At 39.8% G+C, this 20666-nt stretch overlaps 1 protein-coding gene across 4 annotated transcripts in view; it reads right to left on the reverse strand.

Annotated features, from left to right (window-relative positions):
• The window catches only part of LOC107087088 (GAS2-like protein 3), a 26186-nt gene extending 8446 nt beyond the window's left edge, over positions 1-17740 (reverse strand). The window contains exons 1-6 of one of the 4 annotated variants that reach the window (XM_015378456.1): positions 7908-7996; positions 7336-7388; positions 6610-6783; positions 1620-1797; positions 766-884; positions 550-691 (exon numbers count right to left, since the gene is read on the reverse strand). In XM_015378456.1, coding sequence (XP_015233942.1) covers positions 550-691; positions 766-884; positions 1620-1797; positions 6610-6612 — 442 coding nt within the window. In that variant the 5' untranslated portion in view covers positions 6613-6783; positions 7336-7388; positions 7908-7996. Of the gene's footprint in view, positions 1-549; positions 692-765; positions 885-1619; positions 1798-6609; positions 6784-7335; positions 7389-7907; positions 8011-8390; positions 8851-17608 lie in introns of those variants that run through there. The other 3 variants (XM_015378454.1, XM_015378455.1, XM_015378453.1) reach the window with 3 other exon arrangements.
• Positions 17741-20666: the final 2926 nt, after the last annotated feature.

Raw genomic sequence — 20666 nt, forward strand, 5'->3', positions numbered from 1 at the left:
CTATTTTTAAATATTCAGTATATTTAAACGTAGTAGAGGACATGTACCGGTATATAAAACCTGCGCCCTATAGTCCGGTGCGCCTTATGTGTGTGTTAAATACAGAAATGGCACACATAACTGAGACTGCACCTTTTAGTACGGTGCGCCTTATGGTCGTGAAAATACGGAAATATAATATATATAAAAAAAAGCTGCTTTCCAAGATTTTTTTCCTCTTTTCGAAGTTACTCGGCATCTTATGATTATGAAGTTTTTATAGTTTTATTTTTATATAGCATTTGTTCCAAAGTTCAATTTAGAAACATGTTCATTGCATAATTGACACCAAACTCAAGAAGGAAAAAAAACTAAGAAATGATTTTAATTTTAAATGATTTCATCCAGGAAAAGCTACAGATGAAACTTTGCCAGTGTGTTCTCCTAAAACAACCATTATGGATCCCAAAAAGCTTCACTGGAATTCACCAAAATAAGAATTAAAGAATGAGGAAGAGGAAAACCCAAATTTATGACGTTTAAAATACATGATTCATGTTAAGTATTTACCGAGGCCGTCTGACTCAAACAGGTAGGTCTCGTCCACGCCGATGTGTCGACACCAGGCGAGGAAGTTGGCTGTGTTGTCCCGAGCGAAGAAGGACCCTGGAGAGGCGTTACACTTGCAAGAAATCTTTCTGACTGGAAAGAGCTGGATGGGAAAAGGAAAATCCACAGTGAGCATCATGGGAAACCTTGTGATCCGACAAAATGCAGACTAGCCACCTTGCTGAGCGCCGAGGGGCAGCTCTGGGCCACCTTGGTCTGCAGGACGCCGATGAGCTGGCAAAGCTTCACGCCGTTGTCCAGGTCCTCCATGAAAAACTCGGCTCTCACCTCCTTTCCTGGAAAATAAAAACAACAAAACAAATGATTGTTAGCGGAAGAACATTTTTCTTTTCTCTGCAAGAAGAGATGACATCAAACACCTTTTTCCTCCTCAGGGGCTTAAAGCGCTCCCACGGTCCCTCTGATGTAAATCAAAGCCTTAGAGACTTTAGAAAGGTCACAGATGTTCTTAAATCAGAGGCAAACAATAACGCCACACTTGGAGATGGCCTGAAGTTGGCGACCATCACCTCTATGCAGCTTCTGGCCCAAATCAGGATACTTTAAAAAGGTCTAAAGAGCTGAAATGCAGGTCAGAATGTCCTCGGCTGCAGCAGCTCTGTACCTGCACACATTCTCACTGACAGCAGATAAATGTCACGTCCTGAATCCCCGATTCAGCAAACAATGGAGTCAGTTTCCAGTCAGCTTCGGTTTCCTCACTGCTCCATTGTGAGACGGGGTGGGGGAACAATGGAGGCCCGTATAATGGCACCGATGAGGGATTCTGCTCTGTGGTTTCCTAAGAGAAGCTTGGAAATTGGAGCATCCAAATCCAGTTACACAGAGCAGCCGTGTCAATAGTTCATCTGTGTTTTCCTGGCCTGCAGGGGAAAACTGTGGGCATGCCACAAACGCACACGGCTGCCGTTTAAAAACCAATTCCATCAAACTGCGTTCGATTAAAAACAAGTCAGACAAGTTAAACAATATCCTGAGAGAGAGAAAGAGAGAGGGAGAACTTTACCCACCCATCAGGCCGCTGAGCCAGATGGCCAGGTCCTCCTGCATGGGCACCAGGGTGGCCTCATGGCGAACCGCCAGCCACTGGTTATACTGGTAGACGTCAGCCAGGCCGGGGCCGTGCCGCTGCAGTAAGGGGCTGCGAGGACTCTGCGGGGGGGAGGCGAACTTCTTACCGAACCAAACCTAGAATAGAGAACAACCGGAACATTTTAATGCTCAACTACAGAACGCCGTCTTTAGGTTGTTTTGATGTTATCAGAGTCAGTAAAATGAAACGGCTTCATTCCTCCAAGTAACAGAGAAGCTATAGTTGACTTTTTCACGCATAATGTCACATGAAGGGACAACCTCTTTGGAAAACACAGAGGATGTAGCAGTCTGTCCTCTATCCACACACCAGCATAACAACCTGACCCAGAAGCTGCTGCTCCCTCCATTTATCACACCCATCTTTATTATGGAGTGAAATCCTTTCCAGTCTTGTTGCAAATAAACATTTTGTAAATTGCGGGAAAAAGGAAAAAAAAAACATTTTATACATCTCATTTTTTTTCAAAAATGGCATTTATCTGTTTTTTTTTGCAAATGAACTCTTTATATTCACAACTATTAAACTAAAAAAAAAAAAAAAAAAAAAAACGAAGCCAAAAAAATAAAGTTACGCTTTTTATTTTATCCCTATAACTTGTTTTGCAATTTAAAATTCTATTCTTTAAAACATTTTTTTTTTTACTGTTTAATCTTTGGAAGTTTTATTCAACCCCCCCGCCCCCCCGGAAATGTCTCTTTTGATTGAGTTTTAAGATTTGCGTTCATTTTAAATTGCGTTTTACGGATCGGGTTTGCTTCACTTCTACTTGATACGAGGGCTCTGCTCAAATTTATGGGCTGCGTCCTCCGAAGGCCAGATTCGAAGGCCGATTATGTCATAGCGCGACGCCGAGGTCTGGTTGGATTCCAAGACTTCTTGTTATGCGGCCTTAAAATGCCTCCTTTTTCCCCGGTTTGCAGGATGGGTTCGGCGTATCCCATCTATCCTTGGATTCATTGCGAGACCAAGCAAGCCTGCTGCTCCGTGATCAAAGGAAAGGTTACATGTCGCCAAACAGTGGTGAAAATTGGAAGTTCAGTTTAATTTAATACAAGTCTGTGAATAGTTCAGTCTGAAATGAGTGAAAATAGTTGTTTTAATGGTTAATGAGGCAGATATGTGGCAGTAATGTTTGATTTATCTAAAGGTTTTTATCTGTTACTGTGTAAATTGGTCTGGCCTACATATTCTAATATATCTGCAGTGTGGGAACTATAAATATGATAACCAATATGCAGCTATGGACATTTTTTCCTGTAATGGATATTAGAAAATGGCAGCAACATCAGAGATGTACAAAATGACAGCAGCATCAACGGACTAACCACATTTATCATCTTGTTATTTGTGCTTCTGATCTGAAGGAAACCATCCAGCGCTGCTGTGTTTCACCAACATGTCTGATCGTATCCATCTGCTTCTTTAACTGATCCCTCACCAAATCTGACATGTTTTTATTGCCCTGAACAAAATGGAAAGAGCAGCTTTCCCCCCCCAGGACACCAGAGGGGAAAATCCACATTCCCCAGCTCTGGCTGATTTTCCAGTTTTCAATCTGGGGAGGAGGGAACCAGATGATGTCCAGTCCAACATCTCCTCCAGACGTTACATAACCACCTCCTCTTCCTGCCGCTCAGCCTTTAATCTCGGTGTCCGTCACATGCGATCAGGCTCTAATGGGACACGGAGCTCAAAGGCTTGTTGTGCCTGCAAACAAGGCGCCGGATTCACGGCGTTCTCACGGGCCAGCAAACAGGAAACCTTCAGGGTCAGAGAAACAGACCGACTGTTCAACACTAACAGAACCTCTGCAGAGGCTTGGAGGCAGCGCTGCTCGCTGGACTGGGAGTGGAAAACGTCCTGAATGACTAAAGCCTCAGAGCAATATGAGCAGTTTGTCCCAACATTAGGAAAATTACTCAATCTGTTGCAGCATAAGTCAAGATGTTGGCCAATAAATCCAGATGGAAGAGGAAGAAACCTAAGAAATAAAATGTAGACTAATAAAATAATCCCAATTTTTCTGACATTAGTCCAACCACTCCCTAGTATGAGCTGCTTCTCCAAGGAATCCTCCATTGGGAAAGTTTTAGTTTCACCTGGTTTAATTCTTTAAAAACAGCTAAAGGAGCCTTTTTCTGTCTGATTATTGATCTAAAAAAATAATCGACAATTCATCGATTATCAAAATTATCTGTTAGTTGCAGCCCTATTTACAACGCAACATTTAAGATCGACTTGAAATGCGTTCAAATCACAAAAAAAAAAAAAAAACTTTAATTGCATCGTTTATTTGGACATAATTGGCATAAAACGGCCATATTAACTAAAAATGTGTCACCAAAATCTGCTGAACAGAGCGTGGAGCAACTCATGGTCCTTATGCAAACTCTGGTCATCTCACTCAGAATAAATTAATCCCGTCAAGCAGTTAAATGCATTCTGGTTGTAAACAGTCATAACCGCCCCCATTGGATTATAACTCAATGTCTTTTAATTTAAATTCCATAAATTAAACCAGATTAAAAACCAGACAATTAAACCAGATCATACAGCATAAGAAAAAAAACATCTGATTGAATAGAATCATTGACTCGACCTAATCACTCATACTGAACATACATGCAGTGACAGTGGAGAGGAAAAATCCTTAAACAGAAAAAAACCTCAAGCAGAGTTGTTTCTTTTCCAGCGATTTTTTTAAATTGTCAATACAATAATGAAAAAAAAAGCATTGTTATTACACTGTAACAAGTACAGAGCAACGAAATCAACTCTGTGCATTAAACTCATTTCCTTGGGGAGCAGTCATTGTGCGGCGGTTAAGGTTCTTTGCTCAGGGAGCCAGAGTGGAGGTCAGTGGGAGTGGGGCTTGAACTCCCCAAAGCAGGGATTAGCATGAAGGGTCTTGCCTAAGCTCATTCCCCCAAACTGGGGTACGAACCCAGGCTTCCTGTTTGCAGGATGGGTGACTTGGCACTTGAGCCACCAAGTTAAATTGGGTTATTCTGCCAGTTCGGATTTGCACTTCCAAACAGTCGTTTCTTATAATTGTCTAACATTTGTCATCACTAACATCCAAATGGTCATACGTTTAATTTTAAACAATTATTAACAAATGTGGCTAAATGATTTTGCCAAAAATCAAAATTAAGATTTTATTTTGATTTTCCTCTGCACAAAGCACAAGCATGTCCAGACTTGTTTGCAGAAGGTTAATGTCTATCTGGACCGGGTCCTTGGAGGTCCGTGAAAATAAGGAGACTGGAAGAGGTTTGCTATGGATTCAAACAGGTCCAGCCTTCTCCGTCTGTCACATTTGAGGAGCTTCAGCAGCAGTGCCGTTGTTGCAAATATCACTGTTCTAGCCCTCACACTGCAGAGATATTGGATTCTGTGCTTAAATGTCAGCCAATCCCATTTGCAATGGACAGATAAAACCTTTCAATAAACAAAACATTACCACCACATATCTGACTCAAAAACCACTTAAAACAACCATTTTTATTAATTTCAAACAGAACTATTCACAAACTTGTATTATATTAAACTGCACCTCCAATATTCACCACCGTTTGGCGCCTTTTTCCTCTGACCACAGAGCAGCCGGCTTGCTTGGACTCGCAATGAATCATGGGATATCCGAGGCTACGTAGAATACAACTGACCCGTCCAGACGTAGCCGCTGAATTCAAACCCAGCGTTTGTGTCAAAAGATGCTTATTACTGTGTGAAGGCTTTTAGCGCATTACCAGGGCCGGAATAAAAAAAGAAAAATTTGAGTCCTACTTCAGTTAATTGCAATTTGGCCAAAAACTTATTTTCGTTAAACTGCAATCATAATGCAAATGAAATGATAATAAGAAATCAAAGAAAACATGACTAATAAAGGGAGCCGCAATGTTTGCATGAAAGCCTTCAGATCGGATAATGCGCAATTAACCTGCAGATAAATTATATTTATATTTAGACTTTTTTAAAAACACATTTCCAGCACTGTGTGCATTACAGACTGAATACAGCTTTTGTCAATGTGGTTCTGTGTTTTATGCATTTTTTTTTCTTTAAAGGAAATATTTCTAAAATGTAACTTTTTAATAACCGTCATAAGTTGGCAGCAATGAAGCTTTTATATACTAGATGCAGCGATCTGATATGGGTTCAGATATTGACTAATCAGCTGGATATCAGATCAATGATGCTGGTCCAGCGTTTTGATCCAGTTATGTCATTATTGACATCATTACAGCGATCTATCACCTCACGGCAGAAAGCAGCACAGCAGCTACTGATGGTTTACATCACTGTGCATTCGATCCATTTAATTTAAAACTAAGACTTTACTCACATGGTGATGTATGCAGTCAATAATCCAACTATAGCATCTATATCTAAATCATATTGACCAAAATTAAGAAATATACAAAATGACATTTCTATTCTAATTTCTCTGCAGCCTTAATGTGAACATCTGGACCAGATGACGATGCACGCTTGTGTTTCACCATTTAGTTCGAGGGGTGAGGAGGATCTGAAATATGACGCAACGATGAGAGAAAACAAAAACAGCCTAATGACGTCAGAACAGAGCCAGGTTCTGGTAAGCCGGGTGCAGGAATGCAGATCCTGGATCAATTCAACCTTTTACCCAGAATTAAATCTTAAGAGGCTCAAGTTAAGAACATCAGAAATTTCTCAGGGCGATTGAACTCCATCAGTGGTACTTTAAGGTTATTTAAGGGTTTAAAATGTCTGGAAACAACAAGAAGATGAGAATCCAGCTCCAGACAAAATCGGTTTGACTCTGTTCTGAGTTTAATAGGAGCTGCGGCGTCGCTCCAGGATGGCCGCTTAACGCTCCGATGTGCCACAGAAACAGATTCAGCTACTTTCCAAACTCTTACCATCAGGGATAACTCAACGTTTCTCCACCTGGCTTTAAAGAATATGCCAATTGATAAACGCCGAGCCGTTTCTGGGTAACGTGATCTTCAGGAGCCATCTGCTGCAGCAGCAGCGCCCTCATGTCCCCATCAACACATCAGCATCAATCTGGACGCTTTTTCCTGCCACATGTTCTGCAAACAGCAAAGCAGCACATATCTGACATTCCCACGATCCCACGCGTCTGGAAGAGTTCTGGTTGCCGAACCAGATGAGAGGGAACCGCTCCTCTGTGGAGGAGGCGTCGCCGAGCGACAAATCTGTAACACGATCCGTTTGTTGTTTTGGGGCTTCATCATTGGGAGGGGGGGGAGAGGAAAGAGTGAGGAGCATTCTGGGGCCACTCCTAGAAGATGTGAGGAGAAAACTGAGCGGAGGAACGTCAGACATGCAGAGGAGCAGCAGCATGGCATGCTGGGACACAGCGGACGGATACCAAAGGCTCAGAGGAATTGGCAGCGATTTTAATGGATTTAAAAAAGCAATCCGAAGAAATTTTTATGGAAAACTGCTTAAAAAGTTTCTAAAAATTCACCCTTAAATGAATGAGCAGTTTAGTTTTTCTTCATTTTAAAAATGCAAATAATCTCATTCTATCAAATATCTGGCAAAAATGAAGGGAAAATAGTTTCCTTTTTCAGAAAAATTGACTTTTATTTCAATATTAGCAGGGAAGATCTTCTTACCGGGATGCCAGTCTGGACAGCCATGAATGCATTCAGCAGAAGTTCACTTCATTCTGTGGAGATGAAAACAAGCCTTCAGAACAAAACCAAGAGATTCTGGTTCAAACCAAAGGTTAGAAATGACAGCAAGAGGAGGAACAATGATTTATGAGGAGCTGATAAAACCTGATGTGTCTAAAATGTGTTTATTATAAATGTAAAAACTAAACTCTTCATTCAAAGCCGAAGCAGTATGTTAGTTTAAACGGATCCCAGACTAGTTCTGATCTGTAGACGCATTCAGACTTCCATCCATCAACCTTACTGACCCTTTATTAGAAAAAGGAAGCAATAAAGCTGGTTTCCCACACCAGCGCTACCCGGACCCTCCATCATTCCTGGGTGGGAGGGTCCTCCAGGGGGAAGGGAAGCAATCAGGGGGACGTAGATCCACCGGCTGAGGCAACCAGCAGAAACTTCCTCCCCGCTTCATGACATGAAGCAACAACATGAGGTTGTTTTGATCAAAGCAGATTGATGGATCGACGTTAGAACCACAATAAAAACAAAACCAACCTGAAAGCAGGACTTACCTTTAAATTAAAGCGTCAGAGTCCGCCTCCTAGCAGCTCATGGTGAGCGAACTGAGCGCTCTCCGCTCTGAGGGAAAGCCAGGGCAGGATGACGAGGCGGGGAGGGGAACCCTGACTAATGAAGTGGCTACGCTTCACTAAGCCCCCCCCCTCCCTAACAATCCTGTCACAGCGGGACCCTCTCACAAAGCATCTATTGTTTTTCTTCCCTCCATACAGTCTCCTCTTCAAACCGGACCAGAACCTCCCCGATCAGAAGCAGAGGAGCGAGGCGGTGGAACAAAACAGCGGCGGGACGACCTTTAGATTTCTAAAGACTCCACAAAGACGTGTTTGACAGAAAAAAGGTCCAAACTCCAGATGTGTGCATCTGGAGCATGACCCCCCCCTCAACATAAGGTCAAAAACAGAGGAGGAAAGAAGAACCGAAGCCAAGAGGAGGCAGAAACAAAACTCTTTCATTATGCAGCTGAAGCCGCCTACCACACAAATTCTCCATCGGTCATCTGACAGGATTGTCCCCACAACCGATTACAAACTGGGGCTAATGAAGAAACTTTGCTTCAGCTCTATGAAACATTAAAAAACAAAAAAAACATTTCAGCATCAGTCAGAAAAAAACAACAACAAATCTTTTGAGTTTGCAGCACTTCTGGAAAAAGGGGTCACACTTTCATCTTTTCAACCATTCTTCTTGATACACTAATATGTCAGTCAATATTAGCAATTATGTGTTATTTTCATCATCTAAATGGAAGCAAAAAACAAAAAAAATCTGCATCATGTAGGAGCCATTGCAGATAATTTGGATAACTGATCAGACGTCGGGGTATTTACCAGCAGATTTCTGTGTAGCAGGTTGTTAGGCTACACTTTATTCAGGCTATTGAACTTTATTGAGCTCACATTGGAGAAATTAACTCTGTGCATTTAACCCTCAGGGAGCAGTGGGCTGCCACTGTGCGGCGCCCGGGGAGCCGTGTGGGTTTGAGGATTTTGCTCAGGAACCCAAAGTGCAGGCTGTGGTGATCAAAGCGAGTACTTACAACCTTCTCAGAGCACAAGCGCACATCACTCCCCCAAACTAAGCTTTTTCTTAACTGATATCTGGGCTCCATCCAGATCATTTCAGCACTACCGCCGGTTACACTGAAAGATGTCAAAAAAAAACGCGCTGAAATCAGGCTGATTTATGAGCGTAATCGCAGCGGAAACCGTTTTCTTAAACATTTACCGCCTCGTTTGCACATATACATGAGAGAAGCCAGCGCTCTTCAGACTGCCATCAATTCACAGTGACAGCTTTCAGGCAGGCGAACACCTCCACTACCACCCTGCCAGCAGACGGAGAGCCAGCATTGTATGTAGGGGTGAAGTTATTCCCAAATAGCTCAAAGCGAACCGACTGATGCTCATTTTTGTTTGTTTTTCCTTTCCTTTCCGGTGTGAAGAAATTACAGCCCAACCAGTGGATCAGAGCAACATCTCTGGGTCAGTCTAATAATAAAAACAAGTGAGTTTAATTAGCAAAAGAGGAAAAAAGAAATAGATGCAACATAGTATAAAAAGAAAATTCAGCCCCTTTGCTTTGGTCATAAAAACCGTGCATACGTGTAGCTGATTGTTGGAGCCCATATTGCTTCTTTCTGTATTTACAAGAAAAGGGGGAGGGGGTGGGAATGATGTTGCACAACTTAATAAAAAAAAATTAAAGCACATTAAATATATTTTTTCTGATTTTTTGTATTAGTTTTGTTTGTATTCTAAAAAGCTCAATAAAAATCAAGTTACGGTATATAAAAAAAAGCATGACATTAAATCAAGGAATGATAGAAAAGGAGTTGCAAGGCATGCTGCATTATTTCCTGTGATCTCAAAGCATTGCTGCTGAATGCAATGAGCAGTTGGAGTATAGGAATATCATTCCAGCTCCTATCCTGATTCACAGCATCAGAAAAAGTAAAGCAAACTCCTCACTCCTCCCCTCATCTCATTTTACAAACATGTTTCTTTACCAACAGGAAGCTATAACCTTTCAGCAGCCCAGCCCATGAAGGGGGGAGGCTAAAGATTAGGGTCATGTCAAAGAGGTCTCCAAACAGTCAAGGCCACAGGGATAGAAAGGTTTGATCAACACAGCCAGTTATTGTTGTTGAAATGATTAAGCAGTATTCAGCAGCTAATCCTACATCTCCTGAGAGGCGAATGTTGTCGCTTTGGTATGATTTGGTGGGGGGCCGGAACAAAAGACAAACCAGTCCAAAAATCAGATCGCACCACATTCCTGAAAACAAAGAAGGATTGAGGGGAAATGAGGCAGAAAAACAACCTGAGTCGTGTTTAAAGGTAGGTGGAAGAACCTGCAGTTCATGGTTGGAGCAGCTTTGAGGAAAACTGACACCTTCAGACCGAGTGAACTGAAATCACACAGTATTTGGGAGTTAAACATCTCCCAGATACCCTTATCTCCTTGGATGAATGCAACATGCTTCCTGGGAAATAAAAGAGCAGCACCTCAGACCCTTAAAGGAGACCCTGAACCCAGCTGTAGTTCAGACATCCTGAAGGTGTTCCACGTACACGCCGCCTCGCCTCGCTCTCTAGTCACAGCCAATAATCATTTAAGAGGATCAGGGGCTATTCCAGACAGAAGAGCACGTCCATGACGCTCCGTCACCAAAACACACGGCACGTGGCGCACCCGGGGAGCCCGCGGCGCTCCGCTGATGCATGCAGGCGCTCGTGCAGAAGCGCAGAAGAAGCAGCTCGTTACGTAACGACTGGAACACGTTCAGGAAGAGAACGTCCTCCTGATTTTCCGCTATATGGCATCGTCTGAATCCAGGGCATAAAAACAGGAGTAAAAATAAACTGCAGCCTGCATCTGTTTATTCCTCAGGGATCTTTTTGTTCATCATCAAATGTGTTCCAGTATGGAGGACAGTGAAAAAGAAATGCAGTTATTTTAAATCAGATTTAGAAATTCAAAGTAAAAAAATATCTTTTCTTAACACAACACATTTTGATTTAAACTATAAAAAAATTATTATACATTGCGTTTATGGACCCATTATTAAATGGTGCAATTTGAACATTTTAAATCCCATCAACTTTTCTCAAATATTTTAAGTTAAATCTTTTTCACTATACATGCACATTAGGGATGCAACTAACAACTATTTCGCTAATTGATTAGTCTATCAATTATTTTATTTAATTAATAATCGGATGGTAAAAAATTATTGAGGATTTTTACACATTTAAACAAAGTTAAGCCAAAATTGTGCCCTTTGAGGACTGTTTAAATACAGCATTTTAATAGTTTTCATTTGACTTACATACAAAATGTTTATATATTTTGGTATAACAGCTTTGAGTGAGTTTCTCTTTCGGTTTTAGAGAGTCTCTATAGTCAAGTTAACAATTAATTTATATCTAAAGATGACAATAATTGAATAATCTGATGAATCTATTCAGTCTTAATGCACATATACACCCCCTCTAAACCTAACCACTCCTGATAAGCTGTAGTTTGGTCACAGATATACTAAATTGAGTACAAAAAATAATATTAAAGGAGTTCAAAATGTAAATTGGAAAAAAAACCTAAAGGAATGACCTTTTTAAATGTTTCATAAATAAAGGCATTACTAATCAGATTACTTGTGATTTTTATATCTGAATTTAGTAAACATTTTGCTTTATTTCATAATGGATTAGTCAATTAGTCTTTAGCAATTTATTTTAAAATGGGTAATTTTGAAAAGCTTTTTGAACTGGAGTCCTAAATCTATGGTTTAAAAAGTTTATTTTCTGCCCACCACACAGACTCTACTGGTCCTCCATATTCCAGACATTTTCTGCGCGTTTGAGTCAAAAGCAGCAAAAACTATTCTGCTACTTTAAGTTTAAACAGAAAGCAAACATCTGAGCCACATTAACAACCAGGGCAGTCAATGAGCAGCAACCCCCCCAGGCCTCATTCCACTTTATTAAGGTCCAGAGGGGTCCTACTGGACCGAACTGGTCCCCAGAGAATAGCACCTCCTCCTCTATTAGACTCCTTCCTGCTGAGCCCTTTGTGTCTGGACTTAATTACTCGATTGGAGCGGCGTTTCATTTAGAGCCAGGCCTCCTCCCTTCCACCGTGTCATCCAGGAAACTCATTCAGCTGAACAGAACCGAATGCCTCCGCTTCATCTGGGCTTTGTAGTTATTCAACACCCCAGTCTGAGCAGCTCTACTTAAAGTTTTTAAATAGCACAATACTACAACCTTTAGAGGATTACATTCATCGGAGCAGACCTCCCCATCCTTCCTGCAGCAGCCTCTCCTTAAGGGTGGGAGACCGAGAGTAAAGCCCATCTTAAGGGCTTGACTGAGTGGGCCCACCTGCCAATCCAATTTTGATTTAATGCTAATCCACAGCTCGCTTTACGTCACACCGCCATATTAAAACAGTAACAACCCAGGAGCAGCTTTAAAAAACACAGGAAACTGAAAAAGCTCAGTACAGATGGTTGGTTTGAACCAAACCAAGAGAAAAGCTTGTAAATGACTGAGTTTAGAGTCGACACTCAGACTGAGGATACAATCAAACCCCCACATTAATACGGTAATAACTAATAAAATTTAACTGAAATTATCTTATTTTACGTACAGGATGAAACAAAAATCAGAATGCAAACTCTTTTTACAGTTTTAAAGCTTAACTTATGTAGAGTTTCTGCTTTTTAGCCATTTTCTACCAGATAAATCCAGTTTGTTCTGGTAGGGCCCCGTTTTTGTGGTTCTGTTACACAATTAACCATATACCAGTTCCAAAATTACAAGCCTCTTAGGCTACATTCACACTGCAGGCCTTGATGCTCGATTCCGTTTTTTTTTTTGTTTTTTTTTGTGAAACCCGATTTTTTTCGCGTTGCCGTTCACATTTCCAAATATATGCGACTTGTATGTGATCTCCTGTGTGAACTGCATTTATTCAAGGCAAGTGTCTCGCATGCGCAGTAGAGGACGCAATGACGTCACAGGCCGGCGTGCTCTGTGTTTACGGAAGTAAACATGGATGGTAGTGCCAGGGCGCATCTAGTGGTCTTTCCCCAACCATAAAAACACAATCTTTTCAAGATTGTTAAACATAAATGCTGCCCTCTGCATCATCATCCGCCATGGTTGTTGTTTTTCTTGCCGCTTCTCCATAGCAAGACCTAGAATAGTGACCTGTGTCGGGTATTAATGGCGTTCAGGATGAATGCGACCTGGCGGTTCAGACACAGGTCAGATTCGTATAGGATTCTGGACCACATAGCCAAGTGGCCTGGGTCGCATTGGAGAAAAAAAAGGAGAAAAAAAAAAAAAAACAGATCTGTGTTGTTCAGACAGCCATGATAAGAACCCAGAAACAAATCGGATTTGGGTCACTTCACTTTGACACGGATTACCAGACCAGATAACTGCTACTCAGACAATGTTCATGACAGAACTGAACTTCCACCACAAGAAAACATCCTAAGCTTCAAAGCAGCACCTGCTGACATCCTGGTTATTTAGAAGGAATCAATCAGAGAAAGGAGGTATAAGAGAGGAAGAAAGACCACGGGTCGGATTCGAACCCTGGACGACTAAGGCCTCGGTACATGTGGATTTCCCCTGTCTGGTCTTCCATCGCTCAGAGTGAAATCAGCTCATCATCTTATTGTGAAACAGGATTATAAAACCAGCAGGTTTCACAGATTGAGTGTCGTTGCCCTTTAAATTTAGGTCACCTTCCAGAGGGGATGGTTTTCATAAAGGCTAGCATGAATCAGACCCAGTGGGGAATGTTAGAAAAGACTATCAGGTCATTTTACTCAAATGGATAACAATAGTCTACAACAAAAAAAGACCCATTTGTTATTAACCAAAAGATTACTTAAACTTCAAACCGAAGCCGAGTGGTTTTAATCAGCTTGCTGATCAATTTTAGACAGGTGCCGATATCTGCTTTTTTGGACTCATTTCCAATTAGGGTTGCAAATAATTATGCCGCTAATTGATTAATCAGTCAATAGTTTTGTGATCAAATGCTTAATAGGATAGAGAAAGGTTCCTCAAAGAAGGTTTTCTACATAATTAAACAACCATGAAAGCTTGATTCCCCAGAGACCATTGCTGCAGGACTTCTGGTTCCAAGTAAATAGAATAGAATGCTGAAAGGCAGCACTTTCACAGGATTTAATAATTTCATTAATAAAGCCAGGTGTTCATTGGATCATCAATAGTTTATGTTCAATTACAAACAAGAAAAATCTCCAAGTTTGGAGGTTTGAGTTCCTCCCTACATTATGGGTAAATGGTCATGGTTGGTTTCATAGAGCTGGAGGCCTGAGGCGATCCTCTCTGAACACTTTCTGCTGACCTTTCACCTCCGCCCCCCCATCAGAAGACGTTAGCCATTTGTGACACGGCAGCAGCCTTCTAAACAAACAGTGTTGATCTTTGCGCTGGCATTGCTTCAGCAGACCAGTCTGTCCATGGAGACCAGAGTCAATAACCTTTTGTGTGAAAATAAACAGGAACACAAAAATGAGACGTCAAAGTCGTCCCGGAAGGAAACTTTGCAAATTCAAAAGTTTTTAAAAAGAAACTCTGGAGGTTGATCTCAAAGGCCAGTTTTTCCCCTTTATGGTCAAGTTTCAGGAAAAAAAAAAAACGAACAAAGTAAACACTGTTAAACTTTGCCGATACTCAAATGTTCAAACAAATAGCTGCAGCGTTGCCACGTTACCCGCTTTATTATAAAGGGGAATTCAGATAAGCTGCTGCCTCCTAACTAGGCCTGGATATCACCCTATAGATCCTTCATAGGAAGGATTCAACCTTCATCTTTATTTAGTAAAACTTCGATAAGGGACCAGAAACAAGCACCATCACAGAACGAACCTGCAGCCAATCGTGGTTCTCAGTTACAGAGGAGCTCCTGGAAAATATCTGCATGCAAACATTTAATTCAAATCTTAGTGCTATCAGGAACACGCTCAGAGTTTTAAAGTCTGCTGCATTCAAATGTCAAGTTTTTACCACTTCCTGGTCAGCGATCCGATTAAAGCATGTAAAAACATGAGGGCTAAAATGTCAAATATGTAAATAATTCATATGCGCTGAGAATAAAAAAAAAATTGAAGTCATATAATCATTAAGAAGAAAGAAAATAAATAAAAATCAAAAGATTCTAATGTAAATAAGTGAACAAATAGATGTTAGATAACCAAATTTGACAATATTTCAAGGTTACTTGAAGTAATATTCTTTTGTTATGCAAATAATATAGAAATTAATAAATTAATATAATAGCAAACGGGAAGTGTTGGTGTAGTGGGTTAGAGCAGCCTCCACTCTGGGTTCCTGAGCAAAATCTTTAACCCCACACTGCTCCTGGGGCGCCGCACAATGGCAGCCCACTGTTCCCCCAAAGGGATGGGTTAAACGCAGAGGTAAATATCGCCAATGTCAAATCGATAAAGTTAAATCACAAACTTTTTTTAGAGTTGGTACCGTTCTTAAACAGCATTGTATCCGGACACATGACGCTCGATCTTCTCTTAAAGTAGAAAACTGTTTATAGAAGCTAAATGTAGCTATTGCAGCAGCAGATGAAACAAAGGGACTTAATGAGTTCAGCATGACCTCAGGGACATATGGGCTGCCACAGTCAGCAACACAAGGGGGATGATAATGAAACTGGATTAGCCCCTCATTTATTTGGGATTTCAGCTGGTGGTTGTGGGAGGGGATCAGGCACGTGTGTTTGGGTCGTTTCCTAGAGCTTCAGTGGGAGAAGAGCCCTCCTGATGCTAAAGGTCAAGCAGATGGTGATTATGAAGATAGATGGAAATGAGGTTCGTAAAACAATGACTTACTGTACTGCTGATCTGGAGGAAGTCCATATTTGGAAACTATGTTAGCATTGCTAATACAAACAAAACCTCAAAGCTCAGGAGTTCTGGTTTAAAATCTGCCCCAGTTTATATCAAACTGATGTTTCTATCAAATTAAATCAATTATTTTGATCAAATATTCATGCATTGCTGGTTTAGGATGACTGTAGGCAATAAAATGAAGAATTGAAGCGATCAACATCACTGATTGGTCATTTAATGATTGTGAGGGACTTAAATTAGACTCTGCTTGGATGGATGAATGAAGCTGTATTTTGGCTATTTGTTTCTTGCTTCTGCAACTCAATCATAAAATCTGTGAAAATGAAGCAGCCTGCTGGTTTGATCAGGTCAGGTCTCGACTTAAGGTTTCTTTAGGTGAAGCAGCTTTTAAATTCTTTTCAGTGAGGAGTTGTTTTTATTTACCCCCAGAGTTGAGTTTATTAAACAAAATAAAAAACAGATCTTTCCTCATACGTTAACAAAATTGCAGGACATAATCCCCAATGTCGATCCATTCATTCATTCATTCATTTTCCGTCACGTTGATCCCAAGCGGAGTCGCGAAGGATGCTGGTGTCTATTTCCAGCTGTCAATGGGCAAGAGGCGGGGTCCACCCTGAACAGGTCACAGGCACATCGCAGGACAACACAGACAAACTGGACAAACAACCATTCACACACACCTAAGGAGAATTTAGAGAAGCCAATTAACCTAACACTTTGGACTTTGGGAGGAAGCCAGAGTACCCGGAGAGAACCCGTGCATGCACAGGGACATAATAAAAAAAAAAAAGAATTTCTAATAATAAATAATTTGGACTTCTGCAACCGCACTAATCAAATGTCACTTGGGTCTGGTCGCGAAACCAGTTTCGCTGTATGCGTCAGAAGCCTGAATTGGCCTTAAGTCTTTGCATTGGACTTTCAGTGAAGAAAATGTGATCTGAAATCAGCAAATTTACCCTAAATTTATGTTTTGTTTGAGGCTAACTAAACTTTTATTTTCCCCATTTACAAAATGTGTTCCTTGCATCAATAACGGAGCAAAATTCACTCCATACACATGTCCAGAACTGGAGGATACTTCACTAAAACTTAATAATAAACAAGAAAACTGCAGAAGAATAATAAATAAAGCTTGAGGATCAGGATTGCATGCCAGTCATCTCCCTAGAGACAACCTCTCTGCAGGACACACCTGCTGATCCTCTTTCCTCCAACAGGAAACCAGGGCTGTCAAATGAAAGCTTCATAAAAAATCTCCCCATCTTCATTGTTAGGGCACCATGAGTGCAGCAGGAGGAAACATGCCAGCCAGCAGCTTTGATCTAAAAATAAACATCTTTACATGTTTGCTCTTCCAGAGAACAACTCAGAGAGACTGACTGCAGGATTAAATATGTACCAATAAACTACTGATCCTCTTAACCTAGTTATTGTTAGATGCCAATCAGGGATAAATGTATTAGCACGCTACAGACAGGAGATCAGACTACGGGAGCCCGTAAGGACATGTCATATCAAACTATCAAGTATTCTATTGTAGAGTTTAAGATTTGAGAAAAGGGATAGCAATATAAATATTTGTTCATTTGACTTTAATATTAAAAACTTCATTCCTATTAAACCAAGATTAAATAAATAAATTAATAAAGTCCAGCTTTTAGGAGCCAGTCGGTCCAAAAGTCTGCACGAGGCAACTTTCCCCGCTGGAGAAAATCACCACAGAAACTTTTCCCAGCTGCTTATTTCCAGCATAACGACAAAGCATAAACTTACCAGCAGAACCGACTGTTGTCAGTAGTTTTATCAGGAAAACCCGGGTCAGGGTGCGGACTCACAGCTTCTTCTGGGGGAAATATTCAGTTGGAGCTTCTATTATCCAGAGTTTCCACTCTGCTGCTGTTCCAGCTGTTTATAGGCAGGCTGTTCGAACCAGCCAATCAGGGCGCACATACTGAATATGGGCGGGACCTTTGTCCCACCTGAGCAAATTCTATTGGATGATGGAAAACCCACTCAGAGCAATGGATTATAAGACTCCTGACCAATCTAAGGGCTTTCAAATTGAGCATTTAACGAATATATATAATTATGGAAGCTCATTTCTGTCAGTAAAAATTAGATTTTGTCATAATTTCAGCTTTCATTCATGATAAATTATTTATGTTACTTATTTATTCATTTAATATATTATATATTATATTAATATAAATTATATTATATATTATAAATTGTATACATTACATATATTATATTATTTAACAAATTATAACATTTTATATAATTTAATTTAAAGTGATATATTGAGTTATTTTGTATCTTTATGACTTTGAAAGTCAAACTCTTGACTCTACAACTCATAAAGATGACATTGCATGTTATTTTTTACAATAAAGTGGTGGCAGTTGGCTTCCATAGATGGATCTGTAGAAAAATCATAAAATATAATTTCATATTTCAATGTTTTCATATAATTAGTTAAATAGATAATTAGTTAGAATCAAACAGTTGCATCAACTATTTTATTTCATGATATTCTACAATAAAAAAAAATCTGCCTTTATTTTACAGTAATTTCCTACATTATATTGTAACATTATTATCCAGAGTTAATACAAGAAAATTAAATCAAGCAACTTTTATCTCAAAATCCAATATGGCTGCAGCTCCTATAAAATATGCTGATAGCCGCAGTAACAGTTTGTTGCATCATAATCACACATTCACTGTTAGTGAGACTTTGTCTACTTGGTATATATATATATAAAAAAAAAGCAGTGCTGTCCTACTTGAAGCACACATTGGGGATGTTTCCTTGTAGCTGGATCTTCATGACTGTTTTGTCTTGAGGGTGGAGACCAGGTTCGGCTTTCAGTTGTTCCCTCGCTGTTGTGGAGAAAATCTATGGCAACTTTTCACCAACCTTTATTTTTGTCATCGATACTTAAGTCGTCAAAACTCCTTGAAAGATGATACTATTAACAAAGTGGACAAAAACACCATTTCCACAGCAGAGGTCAGACGCTTTTTATCAGGACGAATGAAATTAGCATGAATCATCCAGGAGGTTAAAAGGGAATCCAGATCTACATCTAAAGCACTAATTAAGACCTCGATTGCTGAGTTTGTTATTCAGTGTTAAAGTTCCCAGGCTCAGCTATTGCTAAACCAAATTTATGACATTTTCCTGTTTCCACTTAATCTTTACCCTGCAGTTCAAAAAGTGTTTTTAGAAGTTCTTAACTTCCTTCAAATCCAGAAAAGATATTTGCACATTTTTTTTTTCAACTTAATCATTTTCATTGTTGTGTACTCAACAGGTCAAAGAGGGTTTCATAAAAAAAAATATGTTTTTAGTTTTACATAAGGCTCCCAGTAGATATGTTTCTGCTGCAGCACTTTTGATCCAGTGCAAACCTGAAAGAAACCTTGAGTAATAATAAAAATGCTGTGTCAGAAGAAAAGCTGACTAAATAGTACAACGAAAAGCATTTTGGGAGGTTTTGTAGTCAGAATATACATTAATTAGGAACAGGATCAGGTGTAAAAGGCACTTCTACCATGTGTCTGTGAACAGGGCACTTCTGCTCCTTCTGAAATGACCAAATACATGGAAGCAGCAGTTATTTCCTCTCCAGAGCTGGTTAATGATTTAGTCAGTGATAGACAAGCCCACTAAATTGAAAATGGCAGCATGCACGGCATTTCTGTGTATTTTCTCAAAGGTTGGGAAATGCTCCCTAGATCAGATTCAAGGACCTTCCTGATATCTCCTTTCACTAATGTTTATAGGTAAGAAGTTTTGCAATTTTTGTTACACAAAGAGACGTTTGCTTTATAGTAGATTCCTCTAGGCTGTTTGTTTTGACACAAAACAGTTTTACTTCTCTAATGAAGTAATGGCTGATGGTTGAGTAATGGATATATGGAGATTAAGTATTTTTTTGTTTATAACTTAAAACAAAAAACTTACAAAAGAAAACATGTTTATAATAATGGAACCCCCCGTCTAGTGCCCTTCAAAGAAATCAAATTGCAGGAACTAAACAATCACGGGACAGGATAAAATTTAATTCAGTCCTGCATAAAGCGCATTAAATAGCCTCCATACTGTTACCAGCCAGCAGGGGGCGCCAAACCTCCACATACAGCACTTCATAAAACTTGCAAAAGGCAAAAAAAAAAATAAAAATTATACATACTTTTTTCTTTTAAGCAAAACCCCTTCATAATGCTATCCAAAAAATATTACTTGGAGTATCATAACTATCAGTTTATTTAGAGGAGAGAAGGTAGACCTTTCAAAATGGAATACTAAAATAGCATCATGCTGAGGCAGCACTGCTACGCTGCATAAAGCAGAAAAAAAAAATAACATCCAAATTCAGTATATGGGTAAAATAAATGGACACAACTAATGCAAAATATAACAGGTTTATCTTAAGCAACTTTTAAGCAAGTCTGAACAATGCATTCAGTCCTTTTACCTGAGAGGAATTGTTAGAGGCTATAACTCAACTAATTATAGTTGTGGCAAAATTAAACAAGGCCTTTAAAATTTGTTAAATAATATCTTCTAAGGCAAGTGACCAAAAACAAAATATTGGCATAATTTAAAGAACAGCCGTTACCTCATATAGATCACAGAAAATCTACAATAATTTCAAACTTTTCCTTCAAATTTTAAGAAAAAAAAACTAATCTGCTCCAACAAAAAAATGGATGGTATAAATTAACAATTAGACCCAAACTTTTTAAATGATTTAATTAAATCATGATTTTATGCCATCATTCTGACATTTCTAGTAAATCCTTTAAAAAATCTAAATAAATG

This window comes from Cyprinodon variegatus, unplaced genomic scaffold (genome assembly GCF_000732505.1).
Source record: "Cyprinodon variegatus isolate N-32 unplaced genomic scaffold, C_variegatus-1.0 Scaffold172, whole genome shotgun sequence".
Lineage (NCBI taxonomy): Eukaryota > Metazoa > Chordata > Actinopteri > Cyprinodontiformes > Cyprinodontidae > Cyprinodon > Cyprinodon variegatus.